Genomic DNA, 18140 nt, shown 5'->3' on the forward strand with positions numbered 1-18140 from the left:
GAGTTTGCTTCCCTCAGCTTGGAGAAAAAGAAAAATGGACCAGAATATTTTCATTTCTTTGGCAAATTGTTTTTACATTATACCCTATTCTGGCTATACTGAATGTTATGAAGTATTAGGAATAATGTGTTTACCATCCGTTCAAATGGGTTAGGTGTATGCGCTGCTTTATCTAGTAGTTCACTGTATTCCAGCTCCTCGCAGAGACGCTGAAGGGTGTTAAGTGGCTCATTTAATTCAACAGGCATGGCCACTTTGGAGAGATCCTTTCCTATGTTATTTCTCAGGATATTCCATAGGCTGATATTACTAGTATTAGGGCATGGAGCTGGTAAACATGTTCTCCGTTTAGAATGGCATCCAATTCCACTTTCAGAAATACAGTCTGAAAAGGAAGTTGCAGAACAAGTTAATCAATACGTTGCTTACTTACCATTTCATCTCCTTTGCAAACATACATTAAAATTCAATCAACTTTTTTTCTGTCAAAGCTTCCATCCACCCTCACACTTCATTCAAGTATTTCACTTATGGTTTGAAGGTAGCCTGCTACAAAAGGATAAAGAAAGAACACAATTTTAATTTCTGTAAGTTAACCGAGTTAAACTCCAGGTAGGAAAGCAGCATAAAAAATTACCTCCTTACTCTTAAAGGATATGAAAAAGGCTCAGGCTTCCCATTGAATTTGAAAGAGTAAATATTAGAACTAACCTGTTTGTAACAGAGATGGATTCCTATCTGTTTAAGTGACATAAAACCTCCTTCCTTGACAGAGCTTCAATTAAGTTGACACTTCTCAGAAGACAAGGTGTCACTTAACGGATCCAAGCATAAAAATATCACCTGTCTATCTTTTCCTACTTTTTTGAATACTTCTACCAAGGAAATTTACTATACCACAGATTTACATGCAGGCTTTTCTAGAGCACTTGTCACTGTAATGAGCACTTAAAAAAATTTTAAGCCATGTTAGCTTGTAGATGCACCCATACGTTGGCGGAGAAATGACCTCTTTTGTAGGTGGTAAAACTGAAGCAACTGTGGAGCTCTAGGTTTGATAAAGATTCAAAAAAAAAAAAAGGACTCGTAATCACAAGAATACCTGAGGTCTGTGATGCCTTGTCAAAGCAGTCAGAACGGAATAAATGGTTGCAAGTGTGCAATGAAATGATCTGTGTCACAATCAAAATACAGCTACAAGCTTCTGCAACAGGCAGTAGCCTGAAGATTACATTGCTTATCTGTACATAAATCTCAGTTCAGAAAGGAGCACAGTTGCCACTACATGAGCATGCTCTATACATCCTTAGAAGCTCCTAGGAAGCTTCTGCCCTACAATCCATTGCCGTTTGGAGACCTTTGGGTATAGCCCCAGACTGTTAACCCCCATCCTCATCTGGCTTTCCTCAGACAGCTTTTCCTTGGAGGAACTGAAACAGCATAGGACAGCAGAGCTTTCCTGTAGCATACATACCTGCCCAAAGAATCACTGCCCTTAAATGCATGATTTCAAACATTATTTCCTCCATTTTTGCAGTGGCATTAAGCACAAACCCAGCAGTGCTTCCAACAGTGACAAAGTACAGATTACCCCAAGAACTAACGTCCCCACCACTGACGTATACATTAGCCCAGTGCCTCAGACAGAGACTTTCATAATTAACAGCCTCAAAGAAGTTTCTGTCTTTCCTGCTACTCACAAAACTAAAAGTCCTAACACCTCATGTGACTGAGTTGTAACAAGGACAGGAGAACTATTTGCATACTAGTGCATATCTCTTTCTTTTTGCATAGGAAGGATGTGGGCACTATGAATCAGAAAATCTGCCTGAAACTTAATGCTGCTAAGTGTGCCTTTTTAAGAAGAGGTTGGTTCCTATACTTACTTCCCTATTGGAAGTATTTACTTAGTATCAGAAAAGGCCAAAAAGAAAGATGTTTCCTCACATATCTCAGGAATGACTGGATATCTGAAGAGGAAGGAGTACGCACTAAAAACATATTCTTGTTCAAAAGAGCTCTCTGAAATAGGATTTTGGCTAAATTGTCCCTTGACAGTTTCTGATTAAAACCTGAATACCAACTGACTGAACTACATACTCTGGGTCAGTCCATTTATTGGGGTAAATAGTGACAAAACACAGCAGAGAAAAAGAAAAAATTATAAGTGTAGGAAAAAAAGATGTGAATAGTGCAAACATGCAGCAGGGGAGTTGAAACTTAACACTGTTTATTCATCTGGGCACCTAAAAGGAGCTTTCTAGTCTGGTAATCCAACCATACTGCTCTCATTAATCTCCTTTAAGGCTGCTGGTGCATGCTCAGTGGTTAGGTTAGGCAGACAGATTAGATGCCAAATTTTCTCTACAGTATAGTTTGCCCGCGCCTCATGAAAAAAAAAAAAGAAAAGAAAAAAAAGCCCATGCTACAAGTAAGAAACCATTATTCAGCATTATTGAAGATAAAACATATTGATAGAGTGGGAAGAACATTGTGGTTAGACGACATGCTTTGAAGGCACAGAGCCAATTAGCTTGTTATTACCAATTCCTCTTCCTCTTTCTTGATTCTCATTCTAATTAGCAAGACAGTTAAGTAAGTGTATGCAGTAACAAGCCTATCATAATTAAAACACACAAAGAAGAAATCCATACAGTCACACACTGCCAGTGTGTAATAACTGTCATGTTCCTTTAAACAAATTCTGCTAAGAACAACAGAACTCTGAATGTGGTTGTTAAATTGAAAAAAATTTTATGGAAAAAAAGAAAGCAACTAGGTCTTGCTAGTTTGAAAAATCCCATGGAGATGAAAGGAACTAAAAAAGAGTTGGAGTCACTAATGAAGCCAAGAAAACAGGTGTTTATCTGCTGATACTGAACACCATCGTGCTTAAACAATGGTGCCCTGGCCCTGTTAATCAGATTATCCAGAATGTGCTGTTCAAAATCTGTCTGAGGTGGTAAGAGAAAAACCACAGGTTGTTTGCATCACAAAACCTGTAGTATTGAATGATTTCTAGCAAGATGAGAAAAAAATACCCCAAACAACAAGAAACACTGTTTTCAGAACATGATAAATAAAACTTTGAACTTACCTAAAGTTTGTCTTTCATTCTCCATGTCATTGCTTAGGTTATCTTCTGAGACATTATCACTGATATCACTTACGTATGAGTCATCATCTGATACCTAAGTGCAAGGTGGGGAAATAAGCAAGATACCTTACTCATTAAAGCACTCATTAAAATAACCCCATGTGCACATTAAAATTGTTGCTGCAATAATTATTTTATTATATTTGAACTGTTTAAGCTGTATTTCAGTATTATAGAAAAGCAGGCCTAAGAATTAAAAGATAATTTTGGGAGAGATGACCATCAATGACAATTCAACTTTTCTTTTAGTGAAAGCATGCCTCATCTTCTTGGCCCCAGAGCTAAAAGAGATTTCCCCACATCAAAAGCCAAGGCTTTTATGGAGTCCCAGAGAGGTGATAAAGTGAGCTCTTAAGTTTCAGTGTGCATGACATCAGCCCCAAGGTACCAACAGGTACAACAAGGACAAGTATAAATATATATTTCTACGATACAATTTCTTAAGCACCTGCAGGATAACTCAAGACAGATGGTATAATATATGCAATATCTGCATACCAGCTACCTTTTTGCTATTTTTCTCAATGCACAAATAAGACTTCTCCATAATAACTTTTTACACTTTACTGAGAAAAGATAACAACAAATAAATACATGCTGTGTATTATTATTAAAAAAAAAAAAAACATTTCTGGCAGTCATCTGACATGCAATTAGCACTCTGAAAGACAACGTGTCAAGTAGCAGATAATGAACTACATAAGAATAATGTCAATCCTAATGCTCAGACCTCATTTTCTGAAGAGCTGGCAGACAGTAGGACTTCCTGTGCATCGAAAAATTCTGTGAGAGAGTCAGCAATAGACAGTCTGCTTTCATTGGAGATCTGGTGAACCAGACCTCTGCTTTCTTCTCTCGAATTTTCCTGTTTAAAAGAAATACAAAGTTTTGAGAAGAAAAATACCACAAATACCATTCATGCATGCAAATTCAGTCACGTAACTTAACAGGCTGTAAAACAGTGGGAGCAGATTGCACATGCTCCTCTCTAGTGAAAGGCAGCATGTTTTAAAGACGGAATTAAAACCAAAGGAAAACAGACTAAAGAGAAGAAAAAAAGAAGGCAAAAAAAGCGCAATGCATTATTCAGTAAATCAGTTACAGTGATGCATGTAATTTTCCCCCCTAAAAAAATAAATGTAAAAACGCATTGGTATTTGAGTGATTTCACTAGATACATGCAAGCATATCACTAAAAAAGCCCCACAATAAGAAAACTCCCAGCCTCTTTATACTGGATTCACATTCTTTTCTGATCTTAGCCATCAAATCAATCTTTTCCTCCCATGCCATGCTTAATGCAATCTGGCCTAGGAGTTGCATACAAAATTCAGAGGGGCAAAGTTGCTTTCTATATAATAACAATGCTTTCCTAGCTGTCTTTTGTCACCAGACTACTTTCCATGCTTTGGAAAGCTTTCCTTCACATCCACACACAAGAACTCTCTGTTAACCAAAATCAGCGTATTATCAAAGCCACGTAAATGACATTGTTTTTGCTGCTGCAGGCCCATGTGACCATCATAGCGATTTCATTATCTCTGCCTATGGAAGTCCCAAGTGCTCTACAGATAGTTGGCATAGGCAGAGCTGCAGAAAGTAGTCTAGCAAAGGTGGGATTACCTTGGTTCATTAAGTGGACGCAGGAAAAAGTTGGAGAGGATTGTTACTGTTTTCCCTCAAAACTCCACCAATACTAAGGAAAAGAGCTAGCTGGCCCAAATGAGTGTATCAGCTGCTCTCAAGCTTCATTCTGCACAAGATGCTTTATTAACTTGTAACCATGACTGCCCTAACTATCATCATTTTGCAGGAAATGTAGTGTTTTACTTTCAGAACTCACTTAACGAATAATCTGATAAGCCTGTACTCAAACCGACAAACCATTTCAGTCTTTTCTGCTGGTGGATTTTACTACAGTATGAAATGTTTCTCAGTGTGTACTGCTAATGGTGACATGGTAACAAACCAAACTGTTATGATACCAAAGACTTTTTGCTTTTTTTAGCGTATAACCAGGATAAAGCTGTAAGAAAGATGCAACCTCAAAATTATCTCTTCTGTGGGAAACCAGTTACACTGGCCTCCAAGTCAAAAGAAAATCTTATATACATAAGCATTGCTACTGGGATTTTTTCCAACACTATTTTGAATCTGAGAAGCAAAATGAGCAGAAAAGGCTCATAAAAGAACAGTTGCTTTTTATATTTAATCACATGAGAGTTTCATTTTGTCTACTTTCATGTTACAATTGTGGCATGATAAACTACACCATAAACTGGCTGACAAGCTAAACTTTTATCTTACGCTAAGGCCTGAGAAACTAGTTAATACTGCTTCAGTTTTCACGGGTCTGTCATAGCACCTGATGTATCATTTACAGCCAAGTTTTGTGCAGTGACCTACAGCAGCACTGCTGTATCATAGCCCTCAGAGAAATCTAAGACGAAACTTTTCCAGTATAAGTGATTTTGCCCTTAAGTTCCATTCCCAACCATGCCAGAGGGAATTTGTCCACAAACCCCCTAAAGGACCTTTTGAAAGCTATTTTTGTCACATACATATGCAATGCATACAGCGTGTTTCAGACATAATCCATTGTCTTTGCAAGGTCCTCTACTAAATAGGAAAATAACTCCTGAAATTAAAAAAACATTGTATCGATACATGAATGCTTCTCTGGATGGCAGTTTAAGTGCTGTTCAAAATCTTATGGGATTAAAAGGAAAAGGCAAGTAGAATGATCAACTACCTTAAAGAAAAAAAGAAAAAAAAGGAGGCTAAATATGGCCAAAACCAGTTCTACTAAAAGAGAACTAAAATAGAAGTGAACAGACTGAATGACTAAACTGTCTTTAAAAATGGAAGGAAATAGTAAGTTATATAAAACCCCCAACATTACATCCATTCAAGTTCTAATGCAGGATTTATAATGCAAGAGCAGCAGAAGCTTCCATATGAGTTAACATTTAGGAAAATCCACCAGAAATAACACAGCTCTTGCTCCCCTTACTAGCACCATTAACATCTAGATCCGGTGACCTATAAATACACCATATTTGTATGCATTCTGCAGCAAGCCAAAGAACTGTCTGAACACCAGTACATGTCAAACTGGCTAACTGGATATGTAGAAGACTCCATGGCTTCACACACAAAACTAAATGGTTGAAAGAGCTCGTTAAGAGCTGTGTACATCTAATTTATTTGATCCTTTCATGAAAAAGTCTTCTAATGGTTCTAAACTTTAAATCAGTCCCACTGGTAGCCAGTGTTCTGGGCTAAAAATATTTAGGCAACAAAGAAATACAGAACATGAAAGTTAACAAGGGAATAAGGGGGAGAGAAACGCTGGCTGCAAGGTAACAACAAGACAGCTTTGTTCATGCTGAATGGGAAGTGGGCAGGAGGTGAGGGAGAACACCAGAAGCCAGCAGGAAAAAGCAATGGAAGTGTGCTCAGGAAAACCGCTCACAAGGAGTCTTTAAAATTAAATATTACACAATGCATCATCAGAAATGATTCATAACCACAGAAGTGGACTCATTTTACTAACACAATACACTGCGGGGAACACATGAAGAACAGGACAAGATGTAACACGGTCTAGATGCAGGAGCTGGAGGAAAAGATATCACTGAAAGACGAAATCCATACCCACCTTCACCAAATCTGGACTTGATTTTGCATTAGATGCTGAATCAAGGATCATAGATTCGGCATGTATTCTGCGTAACCGGTCTTTTAGATCAGTGTTTTGTGCTATTGCCTGGAATATTTAACAAAAATATTGGGGATATAAAGTTCTCTCAACTAATTTGAACAGTGGTTTTATTGGGTAAAAAGAAAGGGAAGAAGAATATTTAAAGTGCAGTATTAAACACCACCAACATGATTCTTTACTGGTCCAGCAAATCAGTTATTCTAAATGCTTCAAACCTTGTTCTTTATGTTTAAAATTAAAATTATTTTTGTTCAGACACATAAGTGGAGAACAAAAGCCAAGGATGATATTTTCAATTTACCAGGTTCTGCAAGGTGATACAAGAATTTAAAAATTAATTTTATGCATCTTTTTTCTTTTCAGCTCCTTTCCTTCTGTCCTATCTCCAAACTAGTCTCTCTCAATATTCTTACTTTTGTTACACCCAAAACCATTTGATTTTCCCATCAACCTGATATTCTCACAGCTCCCTTCGCCTTCGACCAACAGACGCATACAACTACTTCAGACTGATTTGGAAGACTAAGTTATCTTCTCCTTTTACTGCTGCACCCCAATTGCAATGGTGCTACTGTACTAGGCATGAACTGAGAATGCAGACTGGGAGTGAAAGACAACCCTCGCACACGACAAACATTGTTTTCCAGGAGACAATTCCAGAAATGGCAGAGGGCAAATTTCACTGGACATGATGATTATGCTCTAAGGCAGAGCTTTTCTGTGCGGTTTGGAGATGGCTACAAATAAATAAATAAATAAAAAGAAAAATACTTAGCAACACCTACAGCAACTTAGCTCTGTTTTCTTTCTTTTTTTTTGTGAGAAAGATATTAATAACTAAAACTCTGCATTTGTATTTACACAGTTGTACTACATTTGTATTTTAACATTGTACAGCAATACTATTTTATATTCTACTGCTTTATAATTATGTGTAAGCATTTTTAAAAATTTACTCTGTTAAAAAATGAATCTCTACAGATACTGACAGTGAAACAGCCCATTCTTCATTCCATTTCAGAAACCAATGCACTCTAGCGAATTAAAAGGACGCCATCCTTCAGAGTATCACAAGTATATATAACACTGCAAGACCAACAGGTAGTCATGTATGGTAACATAACTTCTCCTTTGCATGGACATGGAGCAGGAGGTCACACAGAAGCAGTTACTGTCTCTCAGATGGGATAATTCAAACAACACACACTCTAAATAGCTGGCCAGCACTCCTCCAGCCACAGCTGTCAGCTGGACACACTGAGGTCTTTTGGGCAACTCTTTTCTGAGGTGAGGTGGGTTTTCCCTCATACTCAGTTGGAACCACAAAAGACACAGCAGCTTCCTGTCTCCTCTCGGTGACTGTCAGCCAGGGAATCACAGAACGGTTTGGGTTGGAAGGGGCCTTAAAGACCATCTAATTCCAACCCCCTGCCATGGGCAGGGACACCTCCCACCAGACCAGGTTGCCCAAAGCCCAAAGCCCATCCAGACTGGCCTTGAAGACTTCCAGGGATGAGGCATCCTCAACCACTCTGGGCAGCCTGTTCCAGGATTCAACCACCCTTGTAGTAGAGAATTTCTTCTTTATATCTGATCTGGATCTACCCTCTTTTAGTTTTAAACCCCTTGTACTATCACCACACACTCTGGTAAAGAGTCAGCTTATCTTTCTTGTAGTCCCCCACCAGGTACTGGAAGGTCGCAAAGAGGTCTCCCCAGAGCCGCTTTTTCTAGGCTAAACAACCCCAACTCTCTCTCAGTCTCTCGTCATAGGAGAGATGTCCCAGCCCTCTGATCATCCACAGGGACTTCACATATAAAGCTTGGGTTACTAACATGGGTAAGGAAATGTGGTTTTATCCTTACTAATAGGAATACAAGTTTTTGTTTCTTGGCCTTCTGAAGAGAACCAGAAAGCGCAGTTATTTTTCTGCTGCACCAACTGGAGCTGTGGAGACTGCTCTGACTGTTGATCTTAACACGTTCTGCTTTAAAAACTGATACAGAAGAGGTCTCTTCCACCTAGCTGTCTTTGCATTCCTCCGGGCTGGATGGAAATGGAGCAATGTGGAGCAGAATCTTCTTGCTAAGATACACCTGAAATGTACTCCACGACAGGACCACAGGACAGACTGTGGATGGTTTGATGCAGAGCTGAAAGAAAGAGGCAACTTTGGGTAGGAATTTGAGGAACAATCTAGTGCATGTTTATCCTGCAAAGTCTCAAAGACCTGTGCAACTCCTCAGACTGTCAGACTTGCCCAGAAGCAGAAGAAGTGTCTTTAAGTGTTTGGTTTCAGCTTTCTGGCAACGTAACAGAAGGGAATGGAAAAAAAAAGATTTCACTGTGATGTTCTTGTCCCAGGATTTTTTCACTAGATGCCAAATATCTACTATAGCAGGCTGTTTAAACTGTATTCCAAATAAAGTATATTTAGACTATTTTGAAATATTTCCTCTGGCCAAAGTAGACTTTGGCAAGGGTTATCTACATCTTCCAAGTAGTTCTCTTTCTCTACAGAATGCAGAACTTCACAACTCTTTCTACCACTGTACCAAAGAACAGTTAAAATTTGTGTCCTGACGTCCTTATAATGGAAACGGTAAGAAGAAAAAAACTCTACTGCAAACTCTGGTATTAGTTACTTGTGCTGAGTGCATCTGATGGCCATATGTTAGTCACAGTAGAATTGAAGGAAGAAAATGCAGCCCTGCTGAAATGAAAATGTGTCTCTGAAAAAAAATTGCATTACTAATTTTAACCATAAAATGAAAAAAAAAAAAAGCCTTCTGAGTCATAGTTCCTGTACTGCAACACAAGTCTAACCAAGATCATCATTTTAAATAAATCCAGTATAGAAATGAGGATGGTCCTACAGCCCTTAAAAAACACATTTTCCCTTTTTGTTTAATTGTGTCTATTGAACTGGGTAGGGGAAAAAAAAAAAGAAGAAGAAACAAACCCTGTTGATGGTTGGAACAATACTGAAGACCTACTGCACACTTTTGCAATCCGAATGTGGAGAACCCTCTTGTTTACACAATATTTTGTCCCAATAATGTTTCTGATTTTCTGATGGATATGGTCTTGAGGGCAGGAAAGACAGTAGGCCTGAAGTGATGGTGGAGGGGAGAAAGAACATTCTCTGGCTTTACATATGTGTAGTCTGGATTCGACACACAGGCATTTACTGCTCCTGTGTCAAGTGTTCAGGCGGACTATATTACGTGTTATACGCACATCTTCCAATGAGTGCAAAAAATAATTTACACAGCCTTCCTGTATAGCATGCTGTGAAGTGCTTTTTTTCCTTCTCTTGTAGCCTTCTTCTATAGTGCTTTCTTCCTTCTATTTATTTTTTATATAAAAAAATTTTTTCTGTATTCACGTTTCTGTATTCACTATCTACTTTTCTTAGACTGTGTGTAGGTCAAGGATAGAAGCAGAGATGCTAATTTTGTAAAAGTCTTTTGATGCACTTTATCTGTTCACTTTTCTTCAGCCTGTCAGGCTAATAAGGGCAAAACAGACTTAAGTTTTATAGCTTTCAACCAATGAGTTTGATTTTTTTTGTACATGTACAGAATAAAAAACAAATTAGTAACAACCACCAAGTCAAAGTAACCAGTACAGGACTCTCTTGAAAAGAATAGTCTTGCAAATGCGTCACATTTATCGTAACTGTGCTTCCATAGCTCTTCAAAGGAAACTCATTCTTTTCTCTTACAGGATCTCTCCTGTGCATGGTGAGAAAATTTCTGTTGGCATCATGGCTTTACAGATCTACGGGCTAAGAATAGTTCTCATATAGATGTTAACCTCTGCTGAAACTGCCAGCATTCACAAATGACATCTGGACGAGCTACAGAAGGCTTATTAAGTAACAGATAAGAGCTAAGAGCATGACTTTTAAAAGACATCTAGAGGATGGAGACGAACAGAATTTCATTGCTCAGAAAAAAAAATCAAGCTGAGTGTTCACTTAGTTCAGAAGTCTTAAAACTTATTTTCTGATGTAAAATAGTATGCAAAAAGCACTGGAAAAATGTGAGACACCTATCCAGATGTCAGAAGTGGAATATCTGAAAGCCAAAAACAAATGAGTACATATAGTTATTATGCAACAGGTTTCAGTTTTTGCCAAAATCTACAAAGACATAACTGCCTCCACAGGTCTAGGCAAAGAAACATGTTACAAGCTAAAAATCTATAACCATATGCAGCTTTTGTAAAACAAAGGACGTTTTTATAAACTTGTAAATCTTGTAAACTTTTTGTAAAACAAAGGGAGTCGAACAATTTTTATACTGAACAATTTCCTAAGATCATCTATATCACATATAGCCAGAGAGTCAGGAGTGCCTCTGATTAGGAATTTGCAACATAGACTGAATTTTTTAAGAGCGTGGTAATGATGGTCTTCATTGCTCTAAAACCAGATTGCTATTTGGTTGACGCATTCAAATATGAATAGCCTGCAAGGTCTCAAACAATTAGACAAAGTACACCAACCTAAACTCCCCACCTTTTTAAAGAGCATAATCTTTTGTCATTTAGAACTCTGCTCTAACTGCTCCATTGCTGCTTGTAGATGACTAACAGGTAAAGTTGCAAGCCCATATAAGCAAGTTATTCTTGAGTTTGTTTTTCAGTGTCTTGGTACAATGTGATGACACTCTGGTGCAATAGAAAGGAGAGCTGACTGCTTTCAGCTCCTCCTTCCTTTATTTTGTGCCAGTCATAATAAATACCTGAATGCTGCTTAGGAGAAGAAAACCACAACCTGCTAGAACTGAGTGATTGAACAGAGTGTATATTTCCAGACAAAGTAGACTTATTGTCACAGAACAGCCCTCTTATATTTAACATCAAATAATACAGATTATACTATATACAGGTATACTACATACTATAAATAAATCTGTCAGACCTCAGTGTTTTCACCTTTAGCATTTAGGAAAGAGAGTCTTTATACAACACCCTATATAATAACTTATGCTTCAATACTGCAAATTCTAGCACAGAACAGACACTTATGAAACAGAAATTAATTACTATAAAATTTAAAAGTGGTATCTGATAATAATGAAGCTTGCTGAACTTCAGCACGTCACTTACAGATGTTAAGGCATTCTTCAAGCCAACTATTTGTGCAGATGGAGATGAGGCTGCATCGTGCTCCAGCATCTGCTTCAGCTTTTCTCTCTCTGTAGATATGGTGCTGAAAGCTGACTTCAAGGTGAAGTAAACTAGAACCATTTTGTAAAAAGTGAAAGTTAAAAACAGCCTGCTGTATACATATCAGTTATGTAAAACTTAAATGAAACATCGTTTACGGTGACAGAAACAAGAATTTAGTTTGAGATCCTGGATAGGTCACTAAAAACAAGTAATATTAATCAAGGTTACAGAGTAGGTTTTTAGTAGGAGAAATGTTTATGGTGAATGCTACTATGCTGACTATATTAGCCACAGTCAAAATTACTTTGATTATTTGTGACAGATGGCAACAAAGCTAACTAACCACATCTGTTCTTCACTTGCTTTGTTCCCCAATCAGCTTGAATCTTCAGATGGCCATGACTCTACTTCACATTCCTTTAAGAATTCCAGGGGGGAAGGAGACGGAAGGGAAAAAAAAATAAATCAAGAAAGCAGCTATAGCACATACAGTGCCGCAGTTATAGGGTTAGCAGTTTCACCACAAGTTAACTGTGGCGTTGAGTTCTATTATATCGTTTGGGTACAATGAAATTTCAGCTTGTTAGATGATTTCGTGACTGAAAGGCTCAGGTCCTGAATGTGATGGTGCTCCTTCTACTCCTTCCTGAGCCTATATTACTAGCCCTGAACATTCAAAGACAATAGATCATGAAAGCTGAAAATCACTGATTTTTCAAGGGGAATGCACTTTTTTTTTTTTTTTAAAGAGATTTGATATTTTCTTTAACTATGAGGAATATGAAGTGACATTTGCTTATGTAGGCTTTGAACATTCATATAACTGCAGAACTAATGGATTTCTGGGGGACTAATCGAACCTTGTACTGAAGTCACAAGAACTAGCAATGCAAAAAATTTGTCAAGGAATTTACCAGGGAAACGGAGATACTAAATCTGAGTGTGGATGCATAGAAAGGGTAAAGAACAAGAAATCTCTGGTATCTCTCTTTTCTAATCATCCATTCAGACTTAGCCTGAATAGTCATTACCTCGTATGTCTCTCTCACATGTATATATCTGAATATCTCAGGTAACCTAACTTAATCTTATAAGAAAATACTCCTGAGGTGTATTTCAACACTGCAAACGGTTACCGAAGATAATTTTCATACCTTACCCTACATGAAGAAATCTAACAATGTCACAGAGGATGAAGAGGAAGATGTATCCATTATGATCTACTTTACATTAGCCTTTCACACGTGGATGACATACACAGAATCCTCAGTGACCTTGTATTTCATTTAGTAAGTTGTATACTAAAATTCTGAAGAAATGTTACAGAATTAAGTACTAATGTTACATTTCAGTTGTATCAAAAGCTAAAGCAAAAGTTTTCTTTACTATCCTTTTCCAGAAGTGTAAAAAGCAAGTTTGGGAAAAAATATCTTTGCTTTCTTAATAAAATGGTAACTGCATTAAATAGTGCATAGTCAATTGTCCCCTCAATGCATGGTTCAATCCAGTCAAAACTTGCGACATGGACATTTGAGTTACGACCATCTTGAGAAGGAGATTTCTAGAACTCGACTAGATAGCAACTTTTCCAGCTGTGCCCTCACCCCCTTTTTTGTTTTCAGAAAATATGGATCAGTTTTGATTGTAATTGACTTTATAAAGCTTACTACTAAGATAGATACATTCTTTACCAAACGGAATCAAGACACATCAGCACCAGAGGGCAAAAACAATGAAAGAACGCATACTGATAACATCAGATCCTTATCCTGTGCAAAAGGGGGCAAAACCAATGCTTCCAAGTCTTTCAGATATACATGCTTGAGTGCCTTCCTTACCAATATTACTTAAATAGTAAAAATGTTTCCGGTGTGAGGTTGACAGCGCAAAGTACTGCTAAAGAAGAATGATTCTTAAAGAAGAAACAGTCAAGCTGCCCCTCTGGCTGCTTTACATGATTTTACTCTTATGTATTCACTAAAAATAGGTTACTACCATAGCAACCCTTGCATCACCAACAAATGTTGACTCTGAAATACAGTGAACTGCCTGAATTTATAAACATACATGTGCTCATATACACACATATGTATGTAAACAGAAAAGACTATAATCTGCTGTAGCATTTACAGCAATGGACTGTAGGATTTTCACCTTTTGGCAACAAATAGAATCTAGGTTTTTAGTACATTAAGTAAGGTAAGGTCCTCCACAAAATATATATATACTGGATGATTAAGCCACTTTTTTCAAATGACTCAAGACATCAACATTTGCAATTCCATGAGGGAATAAAAGGAAGGGAGGGCGTTTTGTGCATTTTTCTAAATATTAAATAGGATGCATTCTCAAAAGTCACATCAATATTTAAATTGTGATGACATAAAACTATGAATGAATGACAGAATTTCATTTACCTTTATGTGCAATGTGAAATAAGTCCTCCTGCATTTTAGTAAATTCTGATGATGTTTCAGAGCCATCAGAGTAGTTTTTCTCTTCTACAAAATCTATTGTAGATAAATTAGGATTGGAAGCATGCAGTCTCATAGGGGCAGAAAATACTGAAGGCACCTGTAAGGAGGACAGCCATTTGTGATGTTGTTTTTTGTTTGTTTTGCAAATAATGTTGTTTTTTTTTAATTGTCCCTATCAGAGTTGCATGTTGGAGACACCAAAAATTGAAGTACTACCGTTGGTTACCAATAGGCTTGCAATGGATAAAACCACTGATACAATTTTGCCCAAGATGTCATAATTGGAGATTTGGCAAAATTCCATGAAACAGGCCCGTTGAGAGCTGTAGGATGTGATATACTATTTTTACTCACTTCCTAGTATGTAACAATATGGCCTCTGGAGGCAAATATGCACAAAAATACCTGGAGAATATAAAAAATCTGTACTGCTAAAAAAATAAAACACTACTAGAATCCCCCCCTAAATTGCAGGCAGATGGAAAAGATAGGTAAAAGACATGGTCAATCTCCCAAAGAAATTAGTACAGATCTTGTTGCAGATATAAATGAGGACATATTTTTGTTCTGTCTAATGTATTACTGCTTAAAATGATCCAGCACAGGATACTAATTCAAAAGGACTCATACTTCCTAAACTGGTTACACTGAGAAATGATCAATAACTAAGATCTAGAGAAAGATAGGCTACTGAAAGTATTGAAGTTACCTGTAATGTTCCTTTAGCCTCTTTACCAACAACTCTGGATCTCCACCTCCTATGTGTTCTCTTTTCCTTCTTTGGGCTTTCAAAAGGTCCAACCTTTTAACAACACACCGGACAAAATTAATGCAGATCACCATAAAACTAGCAAAGATAAGAATAAACACCTTGATCCTTTAGGATTTGGGGTTGTTTTTTGAATTGCAAGGGAAAACTTTTTTTTTTTTTAAACAACAAACCTGCATAGCATTTATAGCAGGCGCTGAATAGGTCCTGTGAAGAACATCCATGCTCTGTAACAGCTGGTTCATTTCCAGTAAATGTGTGTGACAGGTGGAGAGATCTGTTTTGAACAACAGAATATTTTCAGTTGCTCTCAAGTAACAGACGCAATGAAAGTTTTTTGTTTGTAGGTTAGTCTTATTTTGATGGTTGCTAGCTTAAGTTATATATTGACCAAAAAAAAAAAAAAAGAAGACTATTAGACAACTGCATAAAAATGCTTGTATCCTTCTCTCTTCAAGTTCATACTCAAAATATTGAAATGTATCTATACAGCCTGTGCAATGATCATGGTATTTTATCCTAGCTGATTGTAGAAAATCGAGACTAACACAATAATTACTGCAGTTTGGAACTAGTCAGATCTCCTCATGGAGAGGGGGTAACAAATCCATAGGCTTAAAGACAGAATAGTCCATTCAGAGTTAGAGATGTGGCTCCTCTATGTTAGCGTCGAAGCTCAACGTTGGGTAGAAACTTACCAGATATACAGCATACAGACACTATCAACATAAGAAAGATTTTCATGCTTTTAGGAAAACATGGAAGCAGAAAGTAACTTTTAAGTAAAAAGATTTAGTCCTTTTAAAATGACTAGATTTTGGATGCTTCCCTTTTTTGAATATCCAGATTACGAAAGTTCAAGTTTTACTATTGAAGGTGATGTTCATATATAAAAGAAAATATACTGAAATATGTAGGTTCCTTTAAGAGGTCCACAAAATTGATAATCTCCACATTCAGGAATCACTAGTCCTTTTGAAAACAAGTAGGCAGTTAACCAACAACTACTTTGTTCCTCCCTCTTGTTTCTGAGAAAACTCTAATTACTATTTATGCTATTGTACTGTCATTTTAAAAAACAGCCATAGGAAATAGGCTATTTTCAGCTTCCTTCAAATATCATTACCTCTAGAGCATTTTTCCATGTCTTCAGAAGACTGTAGCCATGACAGAATCCTGGACTCATTACTCGAAAAGGAAAATGACAAGTTACCTCCAGCTGACAGTGAATTCTGTTTGGTCAAGCTGCCTGCCTGTTCCAAAGAAGAACAAGCGAATTATTAACAAACAATATTTTAACAAAGGAACAATAATATTTTGCTGAAAAATAAATTTTGAGAAAGGACAAAGCTCTGCATCAATTAAATCAATTTAATATATTCAAAGCTCCTCATGTAGCACAAAACCAAAACAGGACATTCTGTTCCTTCTGCACGCTCCCTGAAGAAACCCCCAAAGGTAACTAAAATGTAATATGCACATGTTTGTTAGAGCTATTTTCTAATGAAGAAAGCATAATCTAGTAGATGCTTTTTAAAAATTTTACTCAAGGTCTTATGACTCAAGAGTAGATTTAGCTTGACAGACCTTAATACATGTGTGACCAAATATCTTAACTGGATATAGACTATCCTTTTGCAATGTCTCAGTACACTTTCTCAAACTTATCTCATTTTCGGTAGTGGCTACTGTCAGACGCTTCAAGAGATGCTGGAAATCCTGCATAAGAGTGAATTGCGCAGTACAATTAAATAGCTTCCAATGGAAATAAATTTCTAGCCAATACTATTACTACTTCATAGTGGTTTATTCTGTTTTCTTTTCTAATATAACTACAAATAGTAGCCATTCAAACGTTTAATTATTTCTTAAACTTTACTAAACCTTTCACCTTTACTAATATCTACATCAGGAAGTTGCACAAAGCAATTACATGCTTTATCAACATCTTGTTTAAAGTCAGTTTTTAAAATGTTTCATCTTAAGTGCCATTACATGGCCCACTCACTGATTATGAGAAAAGATAAGTTGTTTGGCTCTTCTCTAAATCACAGGCCTTACAGGATTTGTTACCTCCTGCTCACCTTGTATCAAAACTCATGTAGTACTAGTTTTAAATTTATTCAGAGGAAACATCATTTATATCTCATTCAGTTGCTGTTTTCTTAGTTTGTCTTATAAAGTTTACAACACATGCTCCAACTTGAGTTGTAGAATAAAACAGAATGCACTGTCCCAATGATGTCATTCAGTACTATGTCAATTTATATAGTCCGTGTGTTATAGCAGTAAACATCAATAAACACAATTATTTTTAAATTAACCTATGCAGTTCAGCTGTTTTATTCCTGCATAAATAAAGCTGTATGAGCCTTAGTCATCTATACAGATACACACAAATAATAATTCCAGCACCTTTATAAGCATAAGTAAACTTAATTTAAAGATGAATACTTTATTGACATTTTGGGAGACAATCCCACATTTACCTCTTAAAAATCTAACCATATAACCAAACCTTTTCCAGAATTTGTATCCATGAGGGGCATGAGCAGGAGGTAAGAAGCAAGAAGACATTGCCAAGAAACAGGTAAAAGAGCTTGTAGAGCTCCAGTTAGCATACTTTTGGTCATGATCAGCCTGGTTAAGCATTAGATTCTAAGTGTTCCACTTAATTATACATAGATACATACATCCACCTTCCAACAACAACAATAAAAAAGTGAAAATTGATCTAGTGTTTCTAAAAGCAAATAAAATGCAATATAAAGTTCACTTAATATATTTTTCTCAAAATAACTTAACTTCCGGATTGATATCAACATTAACCT

General features: G+C 36.9%; 1 protein-coding gene across 15 annotated transcripts in view; it reads right to left on the reverse strand.

The window, feature by feature from the left end:
* OSBPL3 (oxysterol binding protein like 3) overlaps positions 1-18140 on the reverse strand; it is an 88616-nt gene that overhangs the window by 15363 nt on the left and 55113 nt on the right. For 12 of the 15 annotated variants that reach the window (XM_080577866.1, XM_080577874.1, XM_080577865.1 and 9 more), the window contains 9 exons: positions 16436-16562; positions 15483-15586; positions 15250-15342; positions 14481-14637; positions 12001-12131; positions 6819-6926; positions 3888-4022; positions 3098-3191; positions 135-385 (listed from right to left, as the gene is read on the reverse strand). In XM_080577866.1, coding sequence (XP_080433992.1) covers positions 135-385; positions 3098-3191; positions 3888-4022; positions 6819-6926; positions 12001-12131; positions 14481-14637; positions 15250-15342; positions 15483-15586; positions 16436-16562 — 1200 coding nt within the window. The remainder of the gene's footprint in view (positions 1-134; positions 386-3097; positions 3192-3887; positions 4023-6818; positions 6927-12000; positions 12132-14480; positions 14638-15249; positions 15343-15482; positions 15587-16435; positions 16563-18140) is intronic. The other 3 variants (XM_080577870.1, XM_080577869.1, XM_080577868.1) reach the window with 1 other exon arrangement.

The sequence above is a fragment of the Anser brachyrhynchus genome (genome assembly GCF_964034855.1).
Source record: "Anser brachyrhynchus genome assembly, chromosome: 2".
In the NCBI taxonomy this organism is placed as follows: Eukaryota; Metazoa; Chordata; class Aves; order Anseriformes; family Anatidae; genus Anser; species Anser brachyrhynchus.